The 23,211-nt window shown below is 41.5% G+C and overlaps 2 protein-coding genes across 2 annotated transcripts; one reads left to right on the forward strand and one right to left on the reverse strand.

Moving 5' to 3' along the window:
* The first annotated feature begins 251 nt into the window (after positions 1–251).
* On the forward strand, positions 252–971 carry mrap (melanocortin 2 receptor accessory protein). Its single transcript, XM_068714631.1, has 3 exons — positions 252–482; positions 566–662; positions 840–971. Exons 1-3 carry the CDS (start codon positions 380–382, stop codon positions 880–882), a joined length of 243 nt encoding a protein of 80 aa, XP_068570732.1. The 5' UTR covers positions 252–379; the 3' UTR covers positions 883–971.
* Positions 897–14,390, reverse strand: urb1 (URB1 ribosome biogenesis homolog). The gene is made up of 39 exons (XM_068714619.1): positions 14,183–14,390; positions 13,834–13,973; positions 13,596–13,747; positions 13,367–13,496; positions 13,175–13,271; positions 13,006–13,091; positions 12,795–12,920; positions 12,565–12,695; positions 12,279–12,474; positions 12,038–12,175; positions 11,750–11,923; positions 11,531–11,657; positions 11,298–11,423; positions 11,068–11,180; positions 10,846–10,965; positions 10,419–10,535; positions 10,154–10,292; positions 9,897–10,055; positions 9,484–9,683; positions 9,165–9,383; positions 8,898–9,083; positions 7,948–8,785; positions 7,620–7,824; positions 7,342–7,528; positions 7,204–7,262; positions 6,907–7,094; positions 6,685–6,795; positions 6,506–6,569; positions 6,252–6,420; positions 6,015–6,117; positions 5,755–5,915; positions 5,548–5,659; positions 5,259–5,365; positions 4,920–5,063; positions 4,683–4,792; positions 4,365–4,571; positions 3,954–4,195; positions 2,501–3,079; positions 897–1,699 (listed from the first exon to the last, which is right to left on the reverse strand). The coding sequence occupies exons 1-39, from the start codon at positions 14,304–14,306 to the stop codon at positions 1,509–1,511; spliced, it is 6,777 nt and encodes a 2,258-aa protein (XP_068570720.1). The 5' UTR covers positions 14,307–14,390; the 3' UTR covers positions 897–1,508.
* Positions 14,391–23,211: the final 8,821 nt, after the last annotated feature.

Below are 23,211 nucleotides of genomic sequence, written 5' to 3' on the forward strand. Positions count from 1 at the left end.
CCTCATCGGACCCACGTATTAATTGAAAACAGAGCACTAAGCCTCAACATTAGGCATTTTTTATTAGTCATGTTCCCCTACCCAATTCTATTTCAGTTTCCTTTAATTATCCTGATCCCTGCTGAATGGTTATATCATGCGCCCCTGTGGCCAAACCTGCACACTGCATGCATCTGTTGAAATATAAGCAGGGCCGGGAAGAGGAAAACAACTGGAGTTGAGCAGACATACATGTGGGTGAGGGAGCTTTTCTTAGGCCTGCTGAAATATGCAATACCAACGATATACACGTTAGAAACAACTGCAATGTAGTTTTTCATTATGGTTAAATGGCTATCATTTTTCACCACCAACTTCTTGGTACTTCCTAACTGAGATAATGGCTGTAATGGAGAACTCAACCAGCACGGTTGTATGGGAATACTATTATGATTACCTTGATCCTGTGATTGTGGATGAGAGCAAGCTGAAATACAACAAATGTAAGTCTTTATGCTTTATAGGAGATTTGTATTTGCCGTCTTGTGTTAATGAAGATAACAGAAGTTTTCTTCTTCCCTTTCAGACTTAATTGTTATAATATTTTGGATCATTCTGGCTGCTTTTGTTGGATTCCTCTTTCTCAGTTTGAATCTAATGTCTCATAGTGGAAACTTGCTACGGTAAGTGTGATGCATGATCTTTAAGTCTCACTACCTTGAATGGAGGAAGAGGGAAGTGCACCGACATTGAATACAACCATGTGTGTGTATAGGCTATACACACATAATCATATATGCAAAATTAGGCCAAGCTACAAAGCTCTACTGAAATTGAAAAATGTCTTATTATTGTTGCAGGAGTCGCAGATTCAGAGGAAGCCACAAAACATCAACTGCTTGACATGGGACCGAATCTGAATGAGAGCACATTTTATGGATGTAAACAGAAATGTTAAAAATTGAGGTGATGGGGAGACAATTAAAAAAAAAATCGGAATAATGAAAACACAACTGTTAAGATGTTGGCGGAAACAAATACATTTGAGATCAGAGGTTTTGAGGCAGTGTGTAAGAAAGAGTAGCCAATTATTAGTTTTTCCTTTCATTTCACTGAATATTTACAAAGGGCAAAGCTACCTTTACCATTGAACAGATAATGTAACATTATTGTGGGCTTTAATCTGCAGTGTGTGTGTACATGTGAACTCTGCCCTAGTAGTTAAAAGTTTGAGTGTATATTATCGTGCTTCATCATGAAGGCAGCTTTACTTTTGTGTGATAAAATATTTTCTCATACAATTACATGCAGGTTTAAAATAGTTAGGTCATGCAAGAACCATTAAAAAAAAAAAAAAAAAAAAAATCACATTTAACAGATTTGTAAATCAACATTTTTTTATAACGGAGGGTTTTACAAAATACCTTCAATTGTTTACAAGAACCAAACAAAGCAGCAGAATAAATGAATACAAGCGTTCTTGGAATGATCTCTATTTTAGCGAACACAGTAGTGATCTCTTGACACATTTAACTTGTCATGGTCACGATGTCGTCACAGATGGCTCTGATGGCTGCTTGAGTCTCTGATGATTTGGATGCTTTCTGTCTCTTACACTTGGCTCTGGTCACCAAACGGACATGAGACAGGAACAGCTCTGCTGACGTGGCTCCACTCCACAACTCATGGACGTACGACGAAAACAGAGACAGCCCCGCTACTGGAGAGGGGAAACAAGAGGCTGAATTCAATCCCACTGCAACGTATTAATACTTCGTCATCTTCCAGAATAAACATGCATCTACTCATATGCTCGTCTGCATTACTTTTTTTTTTTTTTATTTACTTTAATCGAGTAGGTATAGCTTCTCAAAATCAAGTTTCTCCTCCATGCTTATTGCAAATGTGTCGCATATAGTGCTACATCATTAAACTGATTTATAGCAAAGTGTAACAACTGATTCTATTGTTTTGTACGAGCACCACCTCACCAACACTTGCTATTTGATGGGAACTACAATAAATGTTGCAAAACGTAATGTCCTTGACTATTTTCATAGTCCACTGCTGAAGTGGACAAAGTTAATGTAATTTAATCAACAGCTCGTGAATAAATAGTACAAATGTAAAAAAAACAAAAACAATCTTGCAATTTAAAAATTCCTGGATACAGTTGCACATCAAAAACTGATCAATTATTGTTAATTGGGGCATAGCCCAACTTTTTGCTAAAGATTTTTGGGGATCTGGAACCCTAAAATCATTTTACGTCTTAATATCGTATACCACTTGATGGCGTTCCCTTCTAATTTAATTTGTGGTCCTCCTTAGTCAAAAGTTGGGCACCTCTGCCCTAAAAGTCTCCAACTCCAGTGTTTCAATACAACAGAGGTCTTTAAGTAGTATGGACTGGAAAAGTGAGTTTTTAAGTGAGGCATAGTATTTTATCAGTGTTGATATGGTTTGGTTTGCACACTAGCAGCCATAGAAAGAGTCTGTGAATAAGGTGGCAGGTTCTTACCACATCTAGACACGTCAGGTGTGTCTTCTGGCAGGCAGGCAGAGACGACTGCCCGATGCCGCTCTGGAAGGTGGCCTTGGGCCTCCAGTAGACGAATCATGATGGTGGTAAACAGCTGGAGGGTTTCCACTCTTGCTGAAATGCTGGAGTGACACTGAGCTTCAAAGGCCTGATGGTAGAGTCGAAGGATGTCCGCTTTCATGCCAGAATCGAGTAGCACAGCATTCACAATTTCCCCGTGTTTTATCACAGCCTTTTCGACCCAGTGCAAGAACTCCTTTGTTCTGCTTTCATCGTACGAGTCCTCCACCAAGCACCTCAGAGACCACTTGGTGAGCAGGTGTGCAGTATCACCAGCCAACTGACTAGGATCCAGTTTGTCTCTTGGCTTAGCCGACTGGGGTTCAGAGAGGGGAAACACAGGCTCCCAGTGAACAAGGATACTACCGAGGTAAAATTTACACTCTGTCAGGAGACTCTCTTCTTGTTTCTCAGTGTCAGCGTCTTCTGCCAGGTTCTCTTTTCGTGTGTGAACCTGGGAAAAGGAGCCTTTACCTCTGGCCTTATCCTTCCTAATCCCTGAGGAGCAAGATGAACAAAACCATGTTTACGCCATTAAAGACACAAGGAATGATTTAGATACTGTGGAGCGGAACACAAATTGAAATTCTAAGAAGTCCAGCATGTAATGTCATCATATGTAACAAATTGATACTTTTAAAGCCTCACTTCTTTTAATTTCCCTCCAGAGAAGAGAACACAGGGTCAGCAAAAGAGCAGCCATCTTGGAGAAGTTAATGACCGTTTGATATAATCTTCCAGGGATCAAACTTTATAACATAGACCTGGCTTCATTGTAGGCCCTAAAAGCCTCATATCAAATATTCAGCATAGCTCTTTTGGCCATTTTTAAAAGCTCACCTGCCTCATAGGATCATCAGACAATAACTTCAACAGAATGGAATTAATTGCAAAAATAATTCTGATATTAGAAAAAGTGTTTTCCATTGTCCAGAATCTACAATATCTTTAGTACACAAAAGCCCTGTTTGAGCAATAGTGTATACAAAATAACTTGTGAAAAACATTCATTATGAAGAAATTAAACCTCAACTGTAAGCAATACCACAACTTGGGTCATATTAAGGTTTTCATGACAATTACTGTGGTAGTGTATGTCATAACCTATAACCTGTATATGTCTGTCATGTTCATGTTGGTATGGGTTTGTGACAGATTTATACAGTGCAAGTTAGGCAGAGATTGTTTTGCCCCTTTACCCCATTGTCTTATTACTGCATGACTTTTTTTTTATTTATTTTTTTTACTAACAGCATCCAATCTATCTCCTTTTCCATACACTGTTTCCTGTATTTTGTCCACCCCTTTGAAAGAAAGACAACCATGACAACATTTTCAAAACCCTCTCGGTATGACACTCAATCACACTCACCCAGCAATTCCCGCACTCTGTGTTTTTCAGACACGGCTTGTATTTGGGTTAGGAGCGCCGCGTTGCGGGACAGGGAGGCCCAACACTGAAGCAGAGTGAGGGCTTCGGTACAAGAGAGAGACTGTGGGTGGAGTGTTAGCCAGTCAGCCTTTCTGTTTGCAGTGACAGCTGTCCCACAATGCTTCAGTATGGAGCAAAGAGTCTGCAGAAACAAGCTGAGCTGAGCGGCATTCACACGCAACCTGAGAGGAGAGCAGACAAACACTGACATCCTTCACCAAAAAACAGTTGAGATCTATTCGATCATTTATATGTATTATTAAGATCTCAGCTCAAGTGCCTGTAGAGTGACTTGAAAGTTATGTTAAATTACGTTTTCCATTTTCACTGCGATAGTTATGGCGCTCTTACCTGAGGTGACGGCTGATAGTTGATGCCACACACAGAAACTCGCTGATGAGTGGGAGTGGGAGACACTTCACTGAGCTCCGAGGTTTCTCCTCTGCAGACGAGGACGTCTTCGCTCCATCCACCGGTTTCTCCTTCTGCCCAAGGTTGGTGAACCACAGCACATGGAGCAGATCTACGATGGCACTTAGCAGCCGCTGGTCTAGATTCCTAAAGAGGAATAAGTACAGACGTATAGTAGAAAATATGGAAACATTAGTTATTGAAGTAACATGAATGACAATGTCAAAATAAAGAGTCAAAATAGAGATTGGTCCCCACTTTTTTTCCACCATCTGTATTATCCAGGTTAAAAGGCCACAGCTCTTGGTGAGGTTATAAGCTGCTCTGGTCACACGGGCGGCCTGGCACAACACCCTGATAATCTGTGCCTAGTGGAGAGCGATATGGGAAATATATGCATATCAGACATCTCTATTCATGCATTTTCCTTGCATCTCAGAGCATCTCGACTTCACTGCGAATGTGTTGCATCATTGTGATTCCCACAGTGTGTACCTGGCAGTGTTCATCGCACAGAGGGCTGCTGCTGAAACCCAAAAGGGTCTGAAAGATGCCCTGTTGTTCACACAACTCATAGCAGTGTCCGTCACTTATCCCTTCCTCCAGCACACTCAAGATCCACTCCCGTTCCATTTTATGCTGCAGGAAAAAAAAAACAGAAACAGACAATCAGTCGTACTCTCACGGCCGACACCCCTGAACAGATAACATGAGTCTAGAAAAAGCACGAGCTGAGCAAAACAAACAGATGAAGGTTAAATGTTGTTGACACGAGAAGAGTTTATTTGGACAATCATTTATTTATAGAATATGCTAGAAGATACTTTGGAGTACCTCCAAGTCAAAGCCATAGAATAGTTTGAAGAATTCAGGGACTCTTCTGAAGTCCAAACTCTGATGGGACAGCAGAAACCTGTTTAACACCATGTACATGTGGTCCTCTGGGAAATGAGGAAAAACAAGGGAAAAGGGTCAATGATCCTGGGCTATATACTGTACATAGAAATGCAACAAATAGAACATTCTAAAAGATTAAAATGTAAATGTTACTTCATCAGTTCGGTAAAAGTAAACACTAAGAGTCAAAGCACTCTGGTCAGAACATGTTCTCAGAGTTACACACCAGGTTTGAGCATCTGCTGAGCCACTTTAGCGATGTAAGAGGTCAGGACAAATGGAAGTCTTTGATTCTGCTGCCGAATTCCATTCTTCACTGTGTCCATCAAGTACAGCAACTGTTCGATTAAAAAAGGTTGCATCAATGTTTCTGGAGGTGACTTCCACACATCATATATTGAAATACTCACACAGCACCAGTCTCACACTTCACCTGTCTCTTCTCTCTGAACCGAGCACCCTCCAGGTGTTGGTAGAAGCAGCTCAGCACATGGTACGCTGCTGCTCTCACTTTTGGGTCATAGCTACTTAGAGCCATTACGGTTACACCCAGGGCATGGCTGGATACAAACTTGAGGCAGTCAATCACACACTCTGTCACACGGGGGAAAAAAGTGAATAAGTGAAACATTTATAAAGCAGTGATAACCGTAACTGATTTGGAGTGATGACACATCTATGAAATACACTCACCTGGCTGCAGTATGGTGCTGAATAGAGGCAAAAGAAAACGAGGATCATACAAGTTCTCAAGGTCCTTCACTGCGTTGTTACAGTACAGCAGCTCCTTATTATCCTATGAGAGAGAAAGAGTTACACATTCAAGGTTTATCCAAATACCAACAAATATGTTTCTCATTCATCCCTTTTCCTTTATCTGATCACAATGGACGTAGATGGAATTTCCTTGAAAAAGGACAAATATCAGACCTGCAGGATGATTCTGCGTTGCTGAGGAAAGTGTGCAATCGTCTGGAGCATCCTGTCACTTTTCAGCAGGGCCAACAGGTCGTCTGAGCTCGCTTGCTTCCACAAAGAAGCTCCGAGGCTTTTCCTGGTCTTGTGGTGCTCCACAGCTGCTGGGCCCCACAAGAACGACCTGCAGTTGAAAACAAACATTCAGCGTTTGCGAATAACAAGTGCAATTGTTGCATGTGCAAATTACAAATATGTATGGAACTTACTGAAACTTCAGCAGGCTGACATTGTTTCTTTCATATTCCTGTAGTAGCAGTAACAGTTTCTGATCTGCAAAACCAAATCAAGGTGTGAGAGGAAAGAAGGGCAACAGACACACACACACACACACACACACACACACACACACACACACACACAACGACATTTAGATTTCCTGTTTTACCTGAAGTACTCAGTGTAACTCCATATGCTCCCAGCAGTACAACAAAGTGATTCATGCTACAGACTGTTGGGCTTTTCTTCACCAAACAGAGAAGTAGGGACACTAGCGCTTCTGAAATGACAACAAAATAAGAGTATTTGTGTTTAATAATAAAATAAACAATTGAGGGATAAGTAATTCACTGTTTTTCTCTCCATTCCATTCTGCTAGATAGATACGTACCTTTAGCCTGACACCCGCTAGCCTCTTCATCACAGTCCAACATGGTGGGCAGGAACAGAGAATGGCTGCTGGTCATCATGTGAAGGGTGGATAAAGGAATCAGATCCTTCTGGACTTCACCGCTCCCGTACATCACTTCCAACAGGTTGCTCAGTGTGTTCAGAAAGTGCTGATCTCTGTAGCGATATCTACAGTGGAAGAACGTCTTTTAGGTCATTGATTTAAAAAAAAAAAATCATCTCATGAGACGCTTTCGAACAAACCTCTAGCACACTGGATTTTCGACAAATATCTTACTTCAGTCCGTTCTTGACAAAGCTGTTCCATTCAGATGCAGTGATGTCTTCAGCTGATGTCTGTGTGATTAAGATGTATTGTGAAATGCATTACATAAAAACATAAACCTTACAGTGTGTGTGAGGAAAATAAACCCACCAGGAGTCCTTGCAGTCTTTCCAGGATGCTCTGCTCCTGCTGGGACCACGAAGAAGTCTGATCTTTAGAGTGACTGAAAGCGGCTATGAGACACTTTAGCGCAGCAGTGGTGACAGACTTCCTCCACGTTTCTTGTTCTTCGGGGCAATCAGCCAGTTTCTCAGTGATGACATCTACTAGTTGCCATCTGAAAGAGAAAAAAAAACATTCAGCTAACACCATGTGGCACTGATAATGTACAAAGGACAAAGATAAAAGTACAAAGAGTGAATTACTACCTTTCAAAACTGTCCACTTCTTGAAGAGCACTGGGCAGAGTGTTGATCAAGTCCCTGGTGTCCTTGATGTTTGCAGAGAGCTTGATCAGACTGGATAGTGTTTCAGCCAGCTGGGCTCCAGAGTCTTCCGTCAGGTTTCCCAGAACACATTGGGACAATTTGGCGAGCAGTGCTTGCTTCAAGGCCTTTACAACCTCATTTTGCACTACAAAACACAGCAATGGAGCATATCTAAATGAATATACAGGTGGTGTTGAGATACAAACAAGTGGCATAAACCCTGGGGCTGTATGCTTTGAGACAAAAGAGAACTTGTTTTAGTACAAACCATCTTTAGGCCTGGCAGGATCCTCTCTGCTTGCCACCCGTAGGTAGGTGTTGATTAATGGGAGGAATGTTTCCGTCTGATCCGAGAGCTTCTCCGTGTTCGCGGGCTCTAAGCACCACATCTCAAAGCAGAGACGGTGCGCGGAGCAGTTCTGCAGCAGCAGAGAGCCGATGGCCAGGGTGTCTGGGAGAGGCCACTGGAGGCAGTGCAGCAGCACATCCGTGTGGATGAGCTTGGCACTGCCAGGCTCACTAGACAGAGTCTGCAGCAGGAAGGCCTCCAGAGCAGAGCAGGAGCAGGACAGCAGCAGGGTGCTCAGGCCGTGGAGGTGTGCTTGAGATAGACAAATGCCGTGATCCTGGGAAGGGTTAGCTTTAGACTCTGTGAGGATCTGCAGCGCTGCGTGACCATAGACACTGAGCTCGGCTTGTGCGCCCTCACTGCTGGGGGAGATTAGGCTCTCTTGGGGGAGGAGAAGCAACTTGGAAACCACCTGTCTGAGATTGCAGGAGTCCATGTAGCTGTGCAAAGACAGGAGGGCCTGGAAAGGTCTGGACTGTTTCTTTGCTGCCTGGGAGCCCTTCTCTGTCAGCTCCTTGAGCACAGCCTTTTCTATAGCTCCCATGTAGCTACTAATAAGCTCCAGGCGACCAAGATCACAGAGAGTGGGGGTGCTGGTTTTCAGCAAGGCCAGAATGTCATCATTCAGCTGAGCACACAGATGCTTTAGCCTGACGGGGTTCAGAGTGTGAGGAGGCAAAGCAGCCAGCTCCAGAGCCAGAAACCACTGCTCAAAACATGGATGCTTGAAGATGGAGCCGAGGGCAGAAACCAGGATCTAAACACAGATTAGATCAAAATCAATCATTAAAAAAAAAAAAAAGTAAGATTAAACTTTGGTCATAGTTTAAACATATCTTTTTCCATATAGAAGCTGAACTTCTCCAAACCTGCTCTCTATTGCCTTCCACTGTGGACGACTGATTGGTTTCCAGGAAGAGGTCAGATCCTTCTTGGGAGTTCTCTGCTGCTGGCTCACAACTTGTATTCTCCTCAAAGCCTTGTAGCTTGGTCACCAAATCCAGGAGTATTCCCATTAAGGTCTTGAGCGGGGCAGTTCCTGTGTCTTTGGAGAACTGTGCAGAACGATATGAAGTGTCGCGTTTAGTTTTAACTTACTAATGTACCGAGCAGTAAACTTGTTTTGGTGCTCTTACCGTGCCGACGTTTTCCACTGTTGATTTTATGTAAAGTAACATCTGCTTGATAGCTACTGGAAAATCAGCCATCAACATGGAAGCTAGAGTTCCTTCCACATTCTCCCTGAAGGGGGCCTCAAGCAAAGTGTTTGGTCCTTGGCTATACGCAGCTTTCATCAGTGCAGTGAAGGAAATGGGGGTTGACAATCCCTGTGAATGGCATTCAGAGTCCTTGAACTGCGGGGGGAAAAAAAAAAACTGTTATTTTCTCCATCAAGAAATAACAAGTATGTCACTCTTTCAGTGAAACAATTTCTTGGTTCCAACAAAAACGAACCAGTTGCTCCCGGCACTGCTGTGGTAGCCATTTGGAGTAATACTGATGAAGGTGTATGACGGCGGGATGAGGAGAAGCGGAGAGCTCTGCGGACACAAGCTCTTTATCGTACTGCAGCAGAGCCAAACAGAGCGGGAGCGGCTCTCTCTGACAGTGCATGACATCTGAAAGCACCGCAGACAAGTACTCAAACACCACCCCTGAGAAAAGAAAAGACACATCGTTGTCAACGTTACAACATACGACACAATGAGATTTGAAATACTTATCAGGGTGGAGAAATCACTATTTAAAGGGTAAAGTCGCACTTTTAATGCAGCAAATTGTCAAGCTGCAATGAACAATCTATGTACATTATAACATGTATTCTGAACATGATACTATTTGTCCCAATTAAGGCAGAAGTGCTTTACCCTTGTCTACTGGAAGTTTGTTTCGGGCCTCCAGAGCAGCAGGTACCATCACACTGAAGGGGAACGTCTGGATAATGAGGTCTTCACTCAGAGATGGCCCGAGCTCCTCCATCTCACCCTCATTGCCCTCCATGATGACATCCAGCATGTCTAAGACGTCTAGAAGACAGTCAGTTGTCAGATTGTTAAAAAAAAAAAAACACAGACATGCGTACGGCTGGAAGAAATTCACTTAGATTCCATCTAGAAATGTTCACCGTCTATGTGTGAGACTGGGATGCTGGCAGCGTCGCCCTCCTGGCTGCTCAGGTTAGCTTGCAGATAAGCTGCTTCCTGGACCAGGCTGGCGACCTTATCTGTGTATGTGTAAGAATTACACACCAGTTTCACCAATACCTAGAGAAAGAGACCAGAAGTGTATTACCAATTATAACTACTAAGTCATTATACACAATGTCTTTTTGTCTCTAACCGACAGTATAACAGTAACAGACAGAAATGTTGACACGTAGATGGGCTCACCCTCTCCAAGAACTGGATGACAGTCTCTTGTTGGTGTGCCTCTACTCTGGCCAGCTGGTCGAGCCAAAGCTCAAGCTCAGTCCAGGTGTACTCAAACACCCCGCTGTCCTTTAGCACCTGAATACGAGGCAAGAATTACAAGACGGCGGCCATTTCCTTTCCCAAAACTCAGTTTTAGCATCTTTGGCGGCTAACTATTAACAGAGACTTTTGCCTATGCTGCTTTTACTTCGTTAACTTAATGAAGTTAATAAATAACTGATATGCAGTTTACCACAGAATCGTTTTGCTTCAGGCTCTTTCAAGGAATATGACAAACTACTTTTCTCAACTGAACTGTTTCCTGATGTTGCGGAAGAACTGCTAACACATCCTCTAGAAATGACGCTGTGCCCTCCGCTGAAAAAAAATAAAAAAATGTCCTCACTTTTAGAACCAGCATCCGTGTGGATGTTTTCAGGTGGCTGCTGCTGCTGCTGACAAACATCTTGAGAAGCAGGTAGAGGACCGACTTCTCTCCAGATGAGGATTCTGTATCCGCGACATCCTGGGAAGACAAAGCAGTACGCAACACGTTAGAAACAATGTTGACAACAAAGCAACACCTGTACATAAAATGTAATTAAATAAAACAATGTAACGTCTTCACCTGTATGCGAAACCAGGAGAACTTGCTTGCCGGAAGATCTAAAGCCAACTGCAGTATCTGATACTGCAACACTGGGGGAACTTCTTCTCTCATTCCTTTCTCTGACACAATCCCTAGAGAGGTAAAAAAATATATATATATCTACTTTGAAGGCTTTGTTGGAGAATCACCTGCATCATACTCAAAACATATCACATATATGAACTCAATGGTAAATGATGACGCCTCACCTTTTAAGAGCTTGCTGAAGTCAAATTTGCACTGGCTTACCAGATGTGGCACTACCTTCTGGTAAAGACATATGACCTGAAGAATCAGAGTCTTCAGCAGGATCACCTCAGCTGTCTCTGCAACCGCTGAACACAAAAGAACTCAACTCAATCAAATGGTTCTGCTGGTCGTCCCCTTTACTTTACAGGACTGATTAGAATAAGCAATATACATGTACAGTAAATGTCATTACCAGGCACTTTATTATTGGTGTGTTCAGCACTCCCTTCAGTTTTGGTCTTTTTTTCTAAACCATCTGTCTTTTCCTTCTTGCTAAGCGACTGCCACTTTGCAACTATGCTCGTCATATCGGGCAAAATCTGGAACAGAGCATGAACAGTGGGGCCTTGAGTTGTTCAATGGTGCATCATTAATATCTGTGGGTATTGATACAGCTCTTCGCTGAGCTTACCTTGCTGAGTGTCTCCCTGTACTGCAGTGCCAAATCCCCCATCATGTCACTAGTGTATACATCTGAGCTGTGCCACTCGGACTTATCCAAAAGGTACTGCATGTTCTTATTGGCTCTTTTCAAGACGAAATTCATCATGGACAGAGTTGTGAGCTGCACCGCTGTGTTGGCAAGCTGTCAGATACAAGAGGAGATTTTTCGGAATATGTGACAAAGTATTGTTCATTTTCAGTGTGTTGTGTTGTGTTACTGCAGTTGCAGCATTGATCGATTCATTTCGTCACTTACACTGAGGCCCTGTGTGAAGAATGTCTTGTTACAGACCGGAGGAAGGGATATCACCATGATCATGGACAGCAGGCGAGGGAGGGGGATGACCTCACGAGTTTGGAAGACTGTGGAAATCTCTGGCTGGCCTTCGTAGATCTGACATATGAATTCAAAAAGGATCATTATTATTATTTATTTTTTTAAATAGACAAGCTAGATATGATCAAACACTAAAATCAAATCTACTATCAAGTATTACCTTTTTAAGTAACTTGACGTTGTCCTGCCAAGCACTTTTGAGGCGGGGGGTGTAGGAATACTGAGTCTCCTGAAAGTATCTGGCCAGCATGTCAGGGCTAGCTTTCAGCACATTCACCACCAGCTCCGTCACCAACTCATCCTCCGTCGCCTGTTTCTGCCCCACCAAGAACTGAAGCAAGACAATGTTGCCAGATCTGTAAAAAAAATAAATAAATGAAATCCTTTCATCGCCACGAGGAGTCTCCAGAAGAGTGCGAGGTAAACCTGAATCTCTGAGTACTTACCTGCCAGCGGTGCCAAAGCTGGCATCGTGAAAGCTGATGCCATGCTTACGAGAGCAACACAAGTCGAGAAGGAAACCGTGAACAAGTTCCCGGATGACAGATATCCCAGCATGCTCCGAGTCCTCCAACATCTTTAAGACGACAAATGACATTTAGACCCACAGGTTGAAACGCTAAGTTACACAACAGAGCCTTTGTTCAAACAAGAAGTCAAAAAGCAAATAACTCACTCTGTCATCATCAGTGGTTGCATCCACAATCCCATTCCATTTATACAGAGATGCTACGTTGGCCAGCACAGCAGGTGTGAAGAAACGCACTTTCTGTGTTTTACTTATGGCCTTGTTAAGCACAACCTGCAGCAAGACAAATACCAGCACATAGAATCATTAAATCCATGAATTCATTTGAAGTGTAAAGTGTAAACCGGTGAACACTTACTCTAGTCTTCAGTGTGGACAAAATCAGATTGACGATGGACATCCTGTCCTCCTTCAGACCTGTGTTCAAGATCTCTGGCAGGAGTTCTGACACACCAAAATGAACATGTCATCAACAAATCTGAGATGAGAGTGTGTTGTGTAAATTGTAATGCATATCTAATTATTACCTTTGCTTTCTAATATCTGTCCAACTGTAGCATTATCTCCAGACACCAAAAAGGACAGCACGAACTGGATAAAAGCCATGCGGACATCAGGTCTTCCCTGGAGAATTCACGGAGAAGAATGTAAGCATACACATCCGCAGAACCCAACAAAACATTTGGAAAACTGACGAAAAGGCCAATGCTACAACACACCCTCTTATCCTTTCTCTTTGCCAGTCCAGACAGAGCTTTGTTGATGTAAATGTGACTCAGGACCTCTCTGGCAGCTTCTGGACCCTGAGACACCAAGGCGGACAGGAGACTGAGGCACTGACGGACAAACCTGGGCACAAAGGAAAACGCAAGATTAGTGCAATGGGCAGAAGACAAAATCAAACCATGCTGATATTTGATGTCCTTGTAGTGAAGCCCGTCCACTGACCTGTGGTTTTCTGAATGGAAAGATCCCTGCAGAAGTTTCACGTAGCTAGAAACAGTCTTTTTCACAATAGCATTGCCAACCATGCTGAAGTGGGACAAGTCACTCGCTGTCCTTAGAAGGATCATCTCCAGGCTCTCAAAAATCGGGATCATCTGGACAGAAGCAGGAATCAGAGCTTTACACGTACAAAAACAAGCAACCTAACAATTCAGTCACATCCACTGAGAAAGGTACTTACCTCGCTCTCTATATGATTTTCTCCTTCTAGCAATTTGAATATTTCTGCACACTCCATAGAGATTTTAATATAACCTTCCACCACATCATACAGGTCAGGGCATGGCAGCTTCTTGGCGGTTGAAATGAATGTCTCCAGACCTGCAGGCGATAAAAAAAAGTAAGAATTAACCAAAGCAAAACAGAGGAGAGCACTTCAGACGCTGAGGGTATGAGACGTGATGCTGAAATGCTAACTGGACAAAAGTGGATGGTCGGATATGTGAATGAATGTATTAATAACTAATGTGACACAAATAATGTGACTTAGTATCCCTTCTGTGGGTCGGTGGAACATACTGCACACTCACCCTTCATGGCTGTGGTGGGTTCCTTTAGCATGGCTTTAAACACAGTCCCATTGAACTCCGGAGCCTCTTTTTTCACCGGAGTGTTTGACTCCGCAGAGTCTTCGCTTTGGCGCTTTTTACCCATTTTAATACGAATAAAAACAGATAATAGTGACTTCTTGTTTTTATCTTACATCCCTGCCATAAAAGTTCTGTCACAGTGACCCACGTTGGGCTGTAAACAGAAAGCCGTCCAACGAAATTGTCACCCGGTCGGAAACGTTTGCTCCTGAACTTCGGTTCCGCATTGTTTGTGTTCCGCTTACTAAAAAAGGAAACGTGTCCCTACTCCATTCTGTACAGCGCTCTAGCTAAAGCTGCATCACTACTGCATAACTTATAAAGCTGTGAATACTTATTCATTATAGATCTGCTTCGTTTTATAATGCATGTTTAGGCTTAAGGACCTATTTTAAAGTGATTCTCTAATTAGCTGGCACAATATAAGGCTAATATAGCCTACACAGGAAGAAGGGGTGTATGAATTCAACTTACATTTGATAACGTTTAAGTTGAGATTTGATTTGTTGTTCCAAGTACCCCCTCTCACAAGTTATATATACGTTTATATAACCAGGTAGGCTAATTGAAATCAAGATCCCTTTTGCAAGAGAGAGAGCTAAAGTAGAATAGACTCAAGAAAAAGAAAAAGAAACTTAACCAGACAAATGAATGTGCAAAGCATACAAGCAACATAGCCAGGCATAACAAAAAACACATCCAGTGTTTCACGTTCTTCATCCTATTTAGATTTGGCTATAGCAGAAAAATAACACAGACTTGATCCATTTTATTGAAACCTCTCTCACATTCACATTCTGGCATGTACTATTTAATAACAAACTGTATTTCATTTTAACAAAACAGATTATTATATACGCTTATACACCCTTGTTATAGTTTCATTCCATGACAACGTCATTTTGGGGAAACACACATTGTGCTGAGACCATGTAGACATAGTTGTGGTTTAGCTTTGTAGCCTATTTGAAGAGTGTGTGGTTCACAACCTAAGTGGTCTCAGTTATTCTTTCGACAAGCCTTTGCAGACGTTGCCGAACCAGATCTCAAAGTTGATGTCGAACTTTGCAATGACCCAATGCTGTTCAGTGAAGCATTTGAAAAGGTTTTCTGAAACATAAAATCGGTCTGTATATTGTATACTTACAGTTTGTATTAATATGTAATAATGTATTTTTAACACCATCATGCAGAGGGAAAATCAAAGAGCACATCTGTTGATTGCACTCAATGCTCAATTAGAAAATAGTTCTTTTTTTCTTCACAGTTCGTGTTCTCCAGAATAAATGTACTCTTTTAGTTACCGTTCAGTTCTATGGCCACCAGGGGGCATCCTTGCTTTGATTGAGAAGTGGTCCATGAGCATTCTGCAGCTGTCTAGATTATTGAAGAAGGGAAATAGGCATACACTCCAGTCAGACAGACATGCTGTGAATCACTTTTGGATGCAGGTGCAACATGATGGATGTTGTAAGGTAAGTCACTGTGGGGAGCCTCCAGATTCACTGTGTTAAGACATAACTATTTTAGCTCCACTGTGAAGTTGGGGGCCTGCAGGCAGTCTGCTATTGTCTGGGATGTTACTTGGGATTCTGGTGATTTGATTACAGCTCACTGCTGCACATGCTATAAAACGCATCTGCCTCAGAAGCAATTTTTAGAATAAAGGTCCTAAACTATGCAAATATGGCTCTGCCTTTGGTTCAATACACTCTGAACTATCTGCGATATGACAGGGCGGAGCATAGTAAAGCTTCACTTTGAGTTCATGCTTCTCTTTTCACAATTTGATTACACAGCTCCTGTAAATATGCAGCGGAACAAACTTGCGCTAAAGAATTAGAACTCATTTAACAAATGTTACATTTCTGTGGAAACAGCAGAAGTAATTAGACTCACACCTGCCTTCTCTCAAGTGTTAAGTATTTCTAAGGTGAACAAAGTGAAAGTGACCATATATATATATATGTATATATATATATATATATATATATATATATATGTATATATATATTAACGAATGCTAAAACGTTATACCCTGCTCTGATGCAACATAGTCGAAGAGTGATAGTTAGCTTGGTCACAGCAGAATATTTTGTGAATGAATGCCTGCGAGGCATGTCATAACTGATTTAAATATGTCTTTAATCATGGTGCAGGAATGTCAAACTGTGCTCGATAATATGAAAATTACTGAAATAAAAAAAAGAGAAAAGTGCAAAATACAACATGATGAATGAGGAATTGAAATGATGCAATGATGTATTCTAGTAACATTATAATGTTTGGCTTGTGCCTTGACTTTAGAATTATAGAACCCCAAGATGTTGAACAATGTGTGCAAAGAGCAAGTAAAAAAAACAAGCACAATGAACAAGCATTGAAGTCTTTGCTCATATAATTAATCCATCATATAAAGGGGTCTTCGAGGTTGTAAACCTGATTTTTTTTCATTTTCACAAATCCTCAAATTCCTGCAGCTGTCCAGGGGTCTGCCCGTGGAAACGAGGAACCTTTATCTGAGCCCTGGCTGAGCAAAGATTTAGAGGTCTGAATAAGCCACACATGGCAGTAATTCCACATATTTTTTTTGCATTTTAAAATGAATCACAATAGAAGCACAATGCCAATATGAAATTGAAATTTGGATCTGATTTCAGGGATTTTGTGACTAGTTAGGTTTGATAATATTTGTTTATTACCATTTGTTGATACACAGCCAGCTGGAGTTTGTTTTCATTCTGACACAGACTATATTTGGCAGAATTTCTGTTTATCTTTCAACTCTTTCCTTGTTTTCTCAGGGAGTTTGGACTTGACTTTATAGCCCGAGTTGTGATATTGAGTTGTACAAATTGATTAAACTTTGTACAACTATTGTTGAATTGAATATTCATTCCCCAACATTTGCTCCACAGTTGATACATACATTTATTGCACTCATAAAATATGCTCTTCATGAGATTCCAGCAGTGGGAGAGACTCAAAGTCAGAACAGTCAATTCCAACCCACACTTTAACTTTCTCCACCTCAGGCTATAGTCTGAGGTTGAATCCCATAAGTTGTTAATGTGACATTTATTTGTACGGTAGTTGAGATTGGTTGTTTGGGAAAATAAGGAATATAGTGTGTTGACATCTAAGATAAGCTTCTGAACTTTTTTATTTCAATCCAGCTACTTTTGAGACTTTGTATGGTTTGAGATTTGATTTGAGAAATGCTTCTTACTTGACCAAAATTATTGAAATATTATTAGTTGATTAACTCCATCCACTTTGTGCATGGATGCTTTTTCTGACCGTAAGCTGCTTCCTGCCTTTCTTGTGAGAAGCTGTTCCTGGTGGCATGTCCAACCTGGTGAGACTTGGGTCTCTCCAGTCTGTTATTACTCTTGGATACATGCTCTAAACTGGTGTATCTGACCCTCAAGGCATGGGTATTTAATGTATGGGAGAGAAATCTGCCGTGCTGCCTTTTCAAGACCTGATGCTGAAGTGCTCTTGCAGTGGGACCAACCAAGCCATGCTGGATGAGAGAGGAAGCAGGAGTGGCATAGCTATGCAAAGCCTTTTCCGGTCCATAAATGCCATGTTTATTTTTGAAGTTCTGGCCTGGTGTGCACCACTTGTCTTTTAAAGAAAATGGTGGGTGTATAAAGCCTGTCACAGCGCTGACAGGGATGGTCAGGCCTTTATAGCCCTGGGATGTAGGAGCAGGATGTTCATCACTTCAAAGAGGTTTTAGCCACGTGCAGCTCAGGCTGAGTGATCATGTCAGCAGAAGGGCAAACTTCTTCCCTTCTGGAAAAGAAAAAAAAGGTTATTTATGACATTGGTGTCCTCCATGCCACAATGTGCTACACTACTCAGCACTGATATATGATGGAAAAAGCATTTCAGTGTAGAAATTGAGCATAATTTTTGCTGAATACATTAATATTGATGTTTTTATGAGTTAACATCTTTTAAAAGTTTTTATTACAAAGAAATTTCCATTTCTTTCATATAAAAAACACTTAAAGATTACACAAGCTACTCTTTGACTGGTGCAACTGTAAATCACAGGGTTATATACTATACTTATGTGTTTACTTCCTCCATTACGATGCCAGTAGCGCGACTGGATCTAGATAGAGGCGCTGGGTGGTTTCCAAAGAGTTCTTTTCCACAGCTGAAGCCACTTTACCATGCCTGTTTCCACCACAGTGCACCACAGGCCCTTCTGTGAGGTTGCAGCGCTTCCGTTGTGTGCCTCTCAGAGCGTCTCAGGCCCTCCTCACGATAACACTACGGCCAACGCTGTCGAAGGATCAAAGATCACCCCACGCCTAACAAACAGCGAGACACTTGGCCTATCAGAAACATCTGGGAGTGGTTGGCTGCAGCTGTTGGTGCATGCCCACACCCTTGCAACAATCAGGACTCAGGCCAGATGTGGAGATCATCTCACGTAAGGTACAGATGTTTCTGCTCCTCACCCCAAGGAGAAGTAGGATGCTTTCTGAAGTCCTATTATATTTAGAATGTTTGTACTGCACCCAGATTGGGTTCAGTGCTTTGGTAAATGCCACTGGCTTGTGGGTTGTCACTATTCAGCAAGCTGATTGAAAACAGTGCTGCTTGCAAAATGCTTTTGGAAAACAGTGCAAAAATGTCAATTTTTTTTCCAAATGGGCGAGTGTGAACCACTAAATATCACCTAGTCTGACCCTACTGATGATATAGAGGCGAGAATGTTGCAGAACCTTTTCATTCTACATAATAAGCACTTATATTGCAGTTCTGGAAATACGCTGCCTAAAATTGGTGCTTGTTGAAGAAATGTTTACCACAGGACACTTCATTACATCCCATATCCTCTCAATGTCGAATCCCAACAGCTGTTTCGCTAGATTATTGCTGTGATCGTCCCACATAGTAGAAAAATTCAGATCATGTACAGAAATGACACTTAAGTGCAAGTAAAAGTCCAAAAATCATATGTGGTGAAATACGGAAGTATCAGCTGTAAAATGTATTTATAGAAAATACTCAGGATGAGTATACTCCTATCTGTGTGTTAAATTGTTGATGCATTAATGTGTCAGCCGGTTCAGCTTGTGCTGATTTTCACTAATGTATATAGTGTTGAGTAGTTTAAACTAGGGCAATGTGTGAGCGGATGTGTTTCTATGTAAATGGTGTAACTACAAAGTGACTAAGTGCAGCCTTTCTGATGCAGCGGAGTAAAAAATTACAATTATTCCTTCAGAAATATAAATTGCACATAATGTTTCCAGCTAATATGTATGAGTTTCAAAGGTTATGAGAATTTTACATATTTTAGCTATTAGGATTTTCCATATTTACTGACAGTATTAGCTAATCTGCTATTATGATGTTTAAAGAAACTGGTCCAAAGAAACTTTTCACACACACACACACACACACACACACACACACACACACACACACACACACACACACACACACACACACACACACACACACACACAGTATGATATGCAATGAGAGATGAATATAATGAACATAATAACAAGTGGCTTTGTGCCAGTGTACAATTTACATTAGAATCCACTGTGGAGATGTAAAGTTAATTAAACATAGACATGAAGACACCTATTAGTGATTGCAGAGTTGACATATTAATGCACTGGATATGATGTTAATACCAGGCCTGAGATGGTCTGGAGAGAGTCTTCCGCTCCTGCAAGGCTCCCTGTGGTGATTAGAAAAACACTTTGGTGGATATTACACCCAGTTATTCAATCCCTCTGCTGTCTCTGCCTGTTCCCTCTCTCTGCACACCATTAAAACAACATCTTTGGCCCAAGCTCACCGAGCATGACATAGGAAGTAAAGTTTAGTGATGTATCCTCGCCATGACCCCCTCCTCCCCATTCTCATGAATGAAATGGTTTTGTTCTGTACATCAAAGGAAGGTCTTCTATTTGTTCTGGCTTTTACTTTCTGTACATCTCTTCTTCAAATGTTCTGTGCAGTGTAAGAATGATGAGTTAGAGCCTTCTTGTAAGACTTGTGGGTTGGGATAACATCAGTTTCCTTGATATGCTTTTGTTTTTGGTCTCGGATTTAGATGATTCCCTCGTAGCACGGGTCCCATGTCTGCACTATTGCTTTTGCTGTCCCTGCGTCACTGGCTTATCCTCCAGCTGCCTGGTGGTCTTCAAAGTGGGACCATGCCTGTACCCAAGGGCCATCACATTTTTCATGTAAATGTATAGCTCTGCAGTGGAACCCGCAGTCAGGTTGGTTTTAACAGCAGACTTTGGCAATGGATCTAAATGAGCCTGGGGTGTGGCAACTGTAGGTCGATCAGCTGGTATGCTGGTCTGATTAGTGTCTCCCTTTCCTGGCAGGTGTTTTAGGTAGAACCAACTAGGAAGAGGCCAAACAGGAGACCCAGGAGACACTGGAGGGATCACATCTTTTAGGGAGCCCGGGATTTCCTGGGGATCCCAAATAAAGAGATTGAGGAAACCGGTGGGGGAAAACATGTTTCAACGCTGACCGGGATAAGAAGCTCCAATGTGATTAGATAAAGACCATATTACTGTAAAGAGCTGTCAGTTAAGTTTTGCATGTTTATAGTGTTGTTTTGGAATCATTAGAAAGTAACTTCCAATGTGCACAAGAGCTGGACTGGAAGGGCAAAACAAGAACTATAACTTTTGGCAGAGGGGTCTGGGATCTCAAAGAGGGAGAAGGCGGAACAGATCATTCTAATCTGGTTTAGCAATTGTTTTTCTTGTGTTTTCTCAATGGAAATGGAGAATCTCCTATCTGACTCTCATGCTGTTTGACTGTATGGGAAGTGCTGTGCAAGTGGTCGGGCAAGTGCATGCATGTGAATAAAAAAATGGAGCTTCAAACTAAATGAAACATTTGTTGAGTGTCTAGTTTTCCTTTCACGGACTGATTCTGCACTAGTAACTGGACTCCAGCCTCACTGACATGCAGAAGCTATGGGCTGTCTCCTATCTTGCATCCCAAGCTTCTTCCACCCTTCTTTGATCATACAACTTCCATATCTTTTACGACAGCCTCACCATTTGTTAATTATTTGGCCACAGGCGGTTGCTCTAGGTTGCTCAACTGATGAGTCAGAGAACAAAATGACTCCCTGTGCTTTCGGAAGAGGATCTGGGTTCAAAACCTCCACAGATCATCAAAGGGTAAAAAACGGGATGTGGTTATTTACTATATCTGAGGTTACATAATAATTTATTTCACCATTAAAATGATTATACCGCTATATTTATCTGTAGTTTCTGATGTGTAACCTTGTCTGCGTATTTTTAGTTGTGGGCTCAGCAGCTGGTTTATAGAGTGCTTCTGATTATAGTGTTTGTTCAAACCAAAGCACATATGGCTTTGACAGTATCAGAGCAGTTCTTGTCTCAAACATCTGTGCATGACTAACACTGAAACGTGACATGCAGATGTAGGATCTGCCCATTTGGACCATTTATATATGAGATTTACTCCCCACCGCCTTTATTCTCCATCCTGCTTCTTGAGTGCGCTATGGATTTATATCGCTTTTCTATTTAGCTTTGTTCCTAAACTCCTGACAAGCCTTTATTATGTTTCCCAAGATGGGCTTATTTTACAAAACAGGACACGTTGCATGCTAGCAGTTTTCACTTTGGTGATTTAAAGTCATAGATCAAAACTGACCAGCTGTTCAGACTTCAGGAAATAGATATATATGGTCACAGCTGTGTGTTATAAACCTTAGATGTGGCTATATTCCTGAGATTCTCACAGTATGAGTATATGAATATGAGGTAAGATTCCAACATTTTGCAGCTGAGCCTGGCCAATATGAAACATAAGTCTTTATAATTTGAAGGCTTTGCCCCAAGGACAAATACAGCGGAGACATTAGACCGCAGAGAGTCATATGTTTTTTATGGTATTTATCGAACAGTTATGTTAAACACTCAAGAGCACGAAGGAGCCAGAAAAGATGCCAGCCTGATGTTTTTTATTTTCATAAGTGCATCATCACTCAGGTAATATTTATATTTGCTAGATATTTCCTTTTGTGATGCCCTCAGAGGAAGCAAAATCAGAGACCTTATTTTCAATGGTAACCATAAGTATATTTGTGCTCCTTTGGGGATAAACAGAATTGCAATATGATATTGCCAAATAGGCCATGGTATATTCTGTATGAAGTCTATATGAAACTAAAAATGATTTCATCATGCGTTTTGGGGTTTTAACCTGCCACTAGTATTTTTCTACATAGGACAAATATGTCCCTTTCCACACAGAAAATCATAGAAATATAAATTAAATAAAATAATCTATTCACCTTCTATGATATACACAATTGTATTGTACTTATCTTATTCAATTTATGATTTGTTTATACTTCATACAAATGAAAACCTGTGAACACATGCACATGTAAGATCTGAGGAAATTCAATAACTGAAGATGTATGACAGACAAAGGATGAGCAGATATATAGTAAGTGCAGTGGTTCATAGACGTTGACCCTACCAGAGAGACTCTAGAAAACCCTGAGGATGTATACATCTATGGATATAGTTCTCCTGGCCGACAGGTTTCCATCATCACTGTGGGGGCTGGAGAGGGATGGCCTTTAATTAATTGTCCAAAAAGATGTGTTTTTCCAGCGCACACTTCCTCAGACAAATGGCCTCAGACAGATACACTTGACTTCTTATCCCATATTCCTGTTTCCCTTTTTAGCTGTACATCTGGTAGTGAGTCTTATGAAACCAGGATCCACATTTTAATGGAAAACAACGCAGTTTTGACTCAATATAGGCTTCATATTGAACAAAAAATTGAGCATGACTATTTTGTAAAGATCACAACAAAACTGTGGGAACAAATCAAGAACCCATCATGGTATTTGGTAAATGACTCTCTTATGTGGTGCAATATATGGTATTGGGAGCATTTCTATT

Source organism: Cebidichthys violaceus, unplaced genomic scaffold (assembly GCF_023349555.1).
Source record: "Cebidichthys violaceus isolate CVI_PGR_0920_01 unplaced genomic scaffold, fCebVio1.0.p SCAF_1, whole genome shotgun sequence".
In the NCBI taxonomy this organism is placed as follows: Eukaryota; Metazoa; Chordata; class Actinopteri; order Perciformes; family Stichaeidae; genus Cebidichthys; species Cebidichthys violaceus.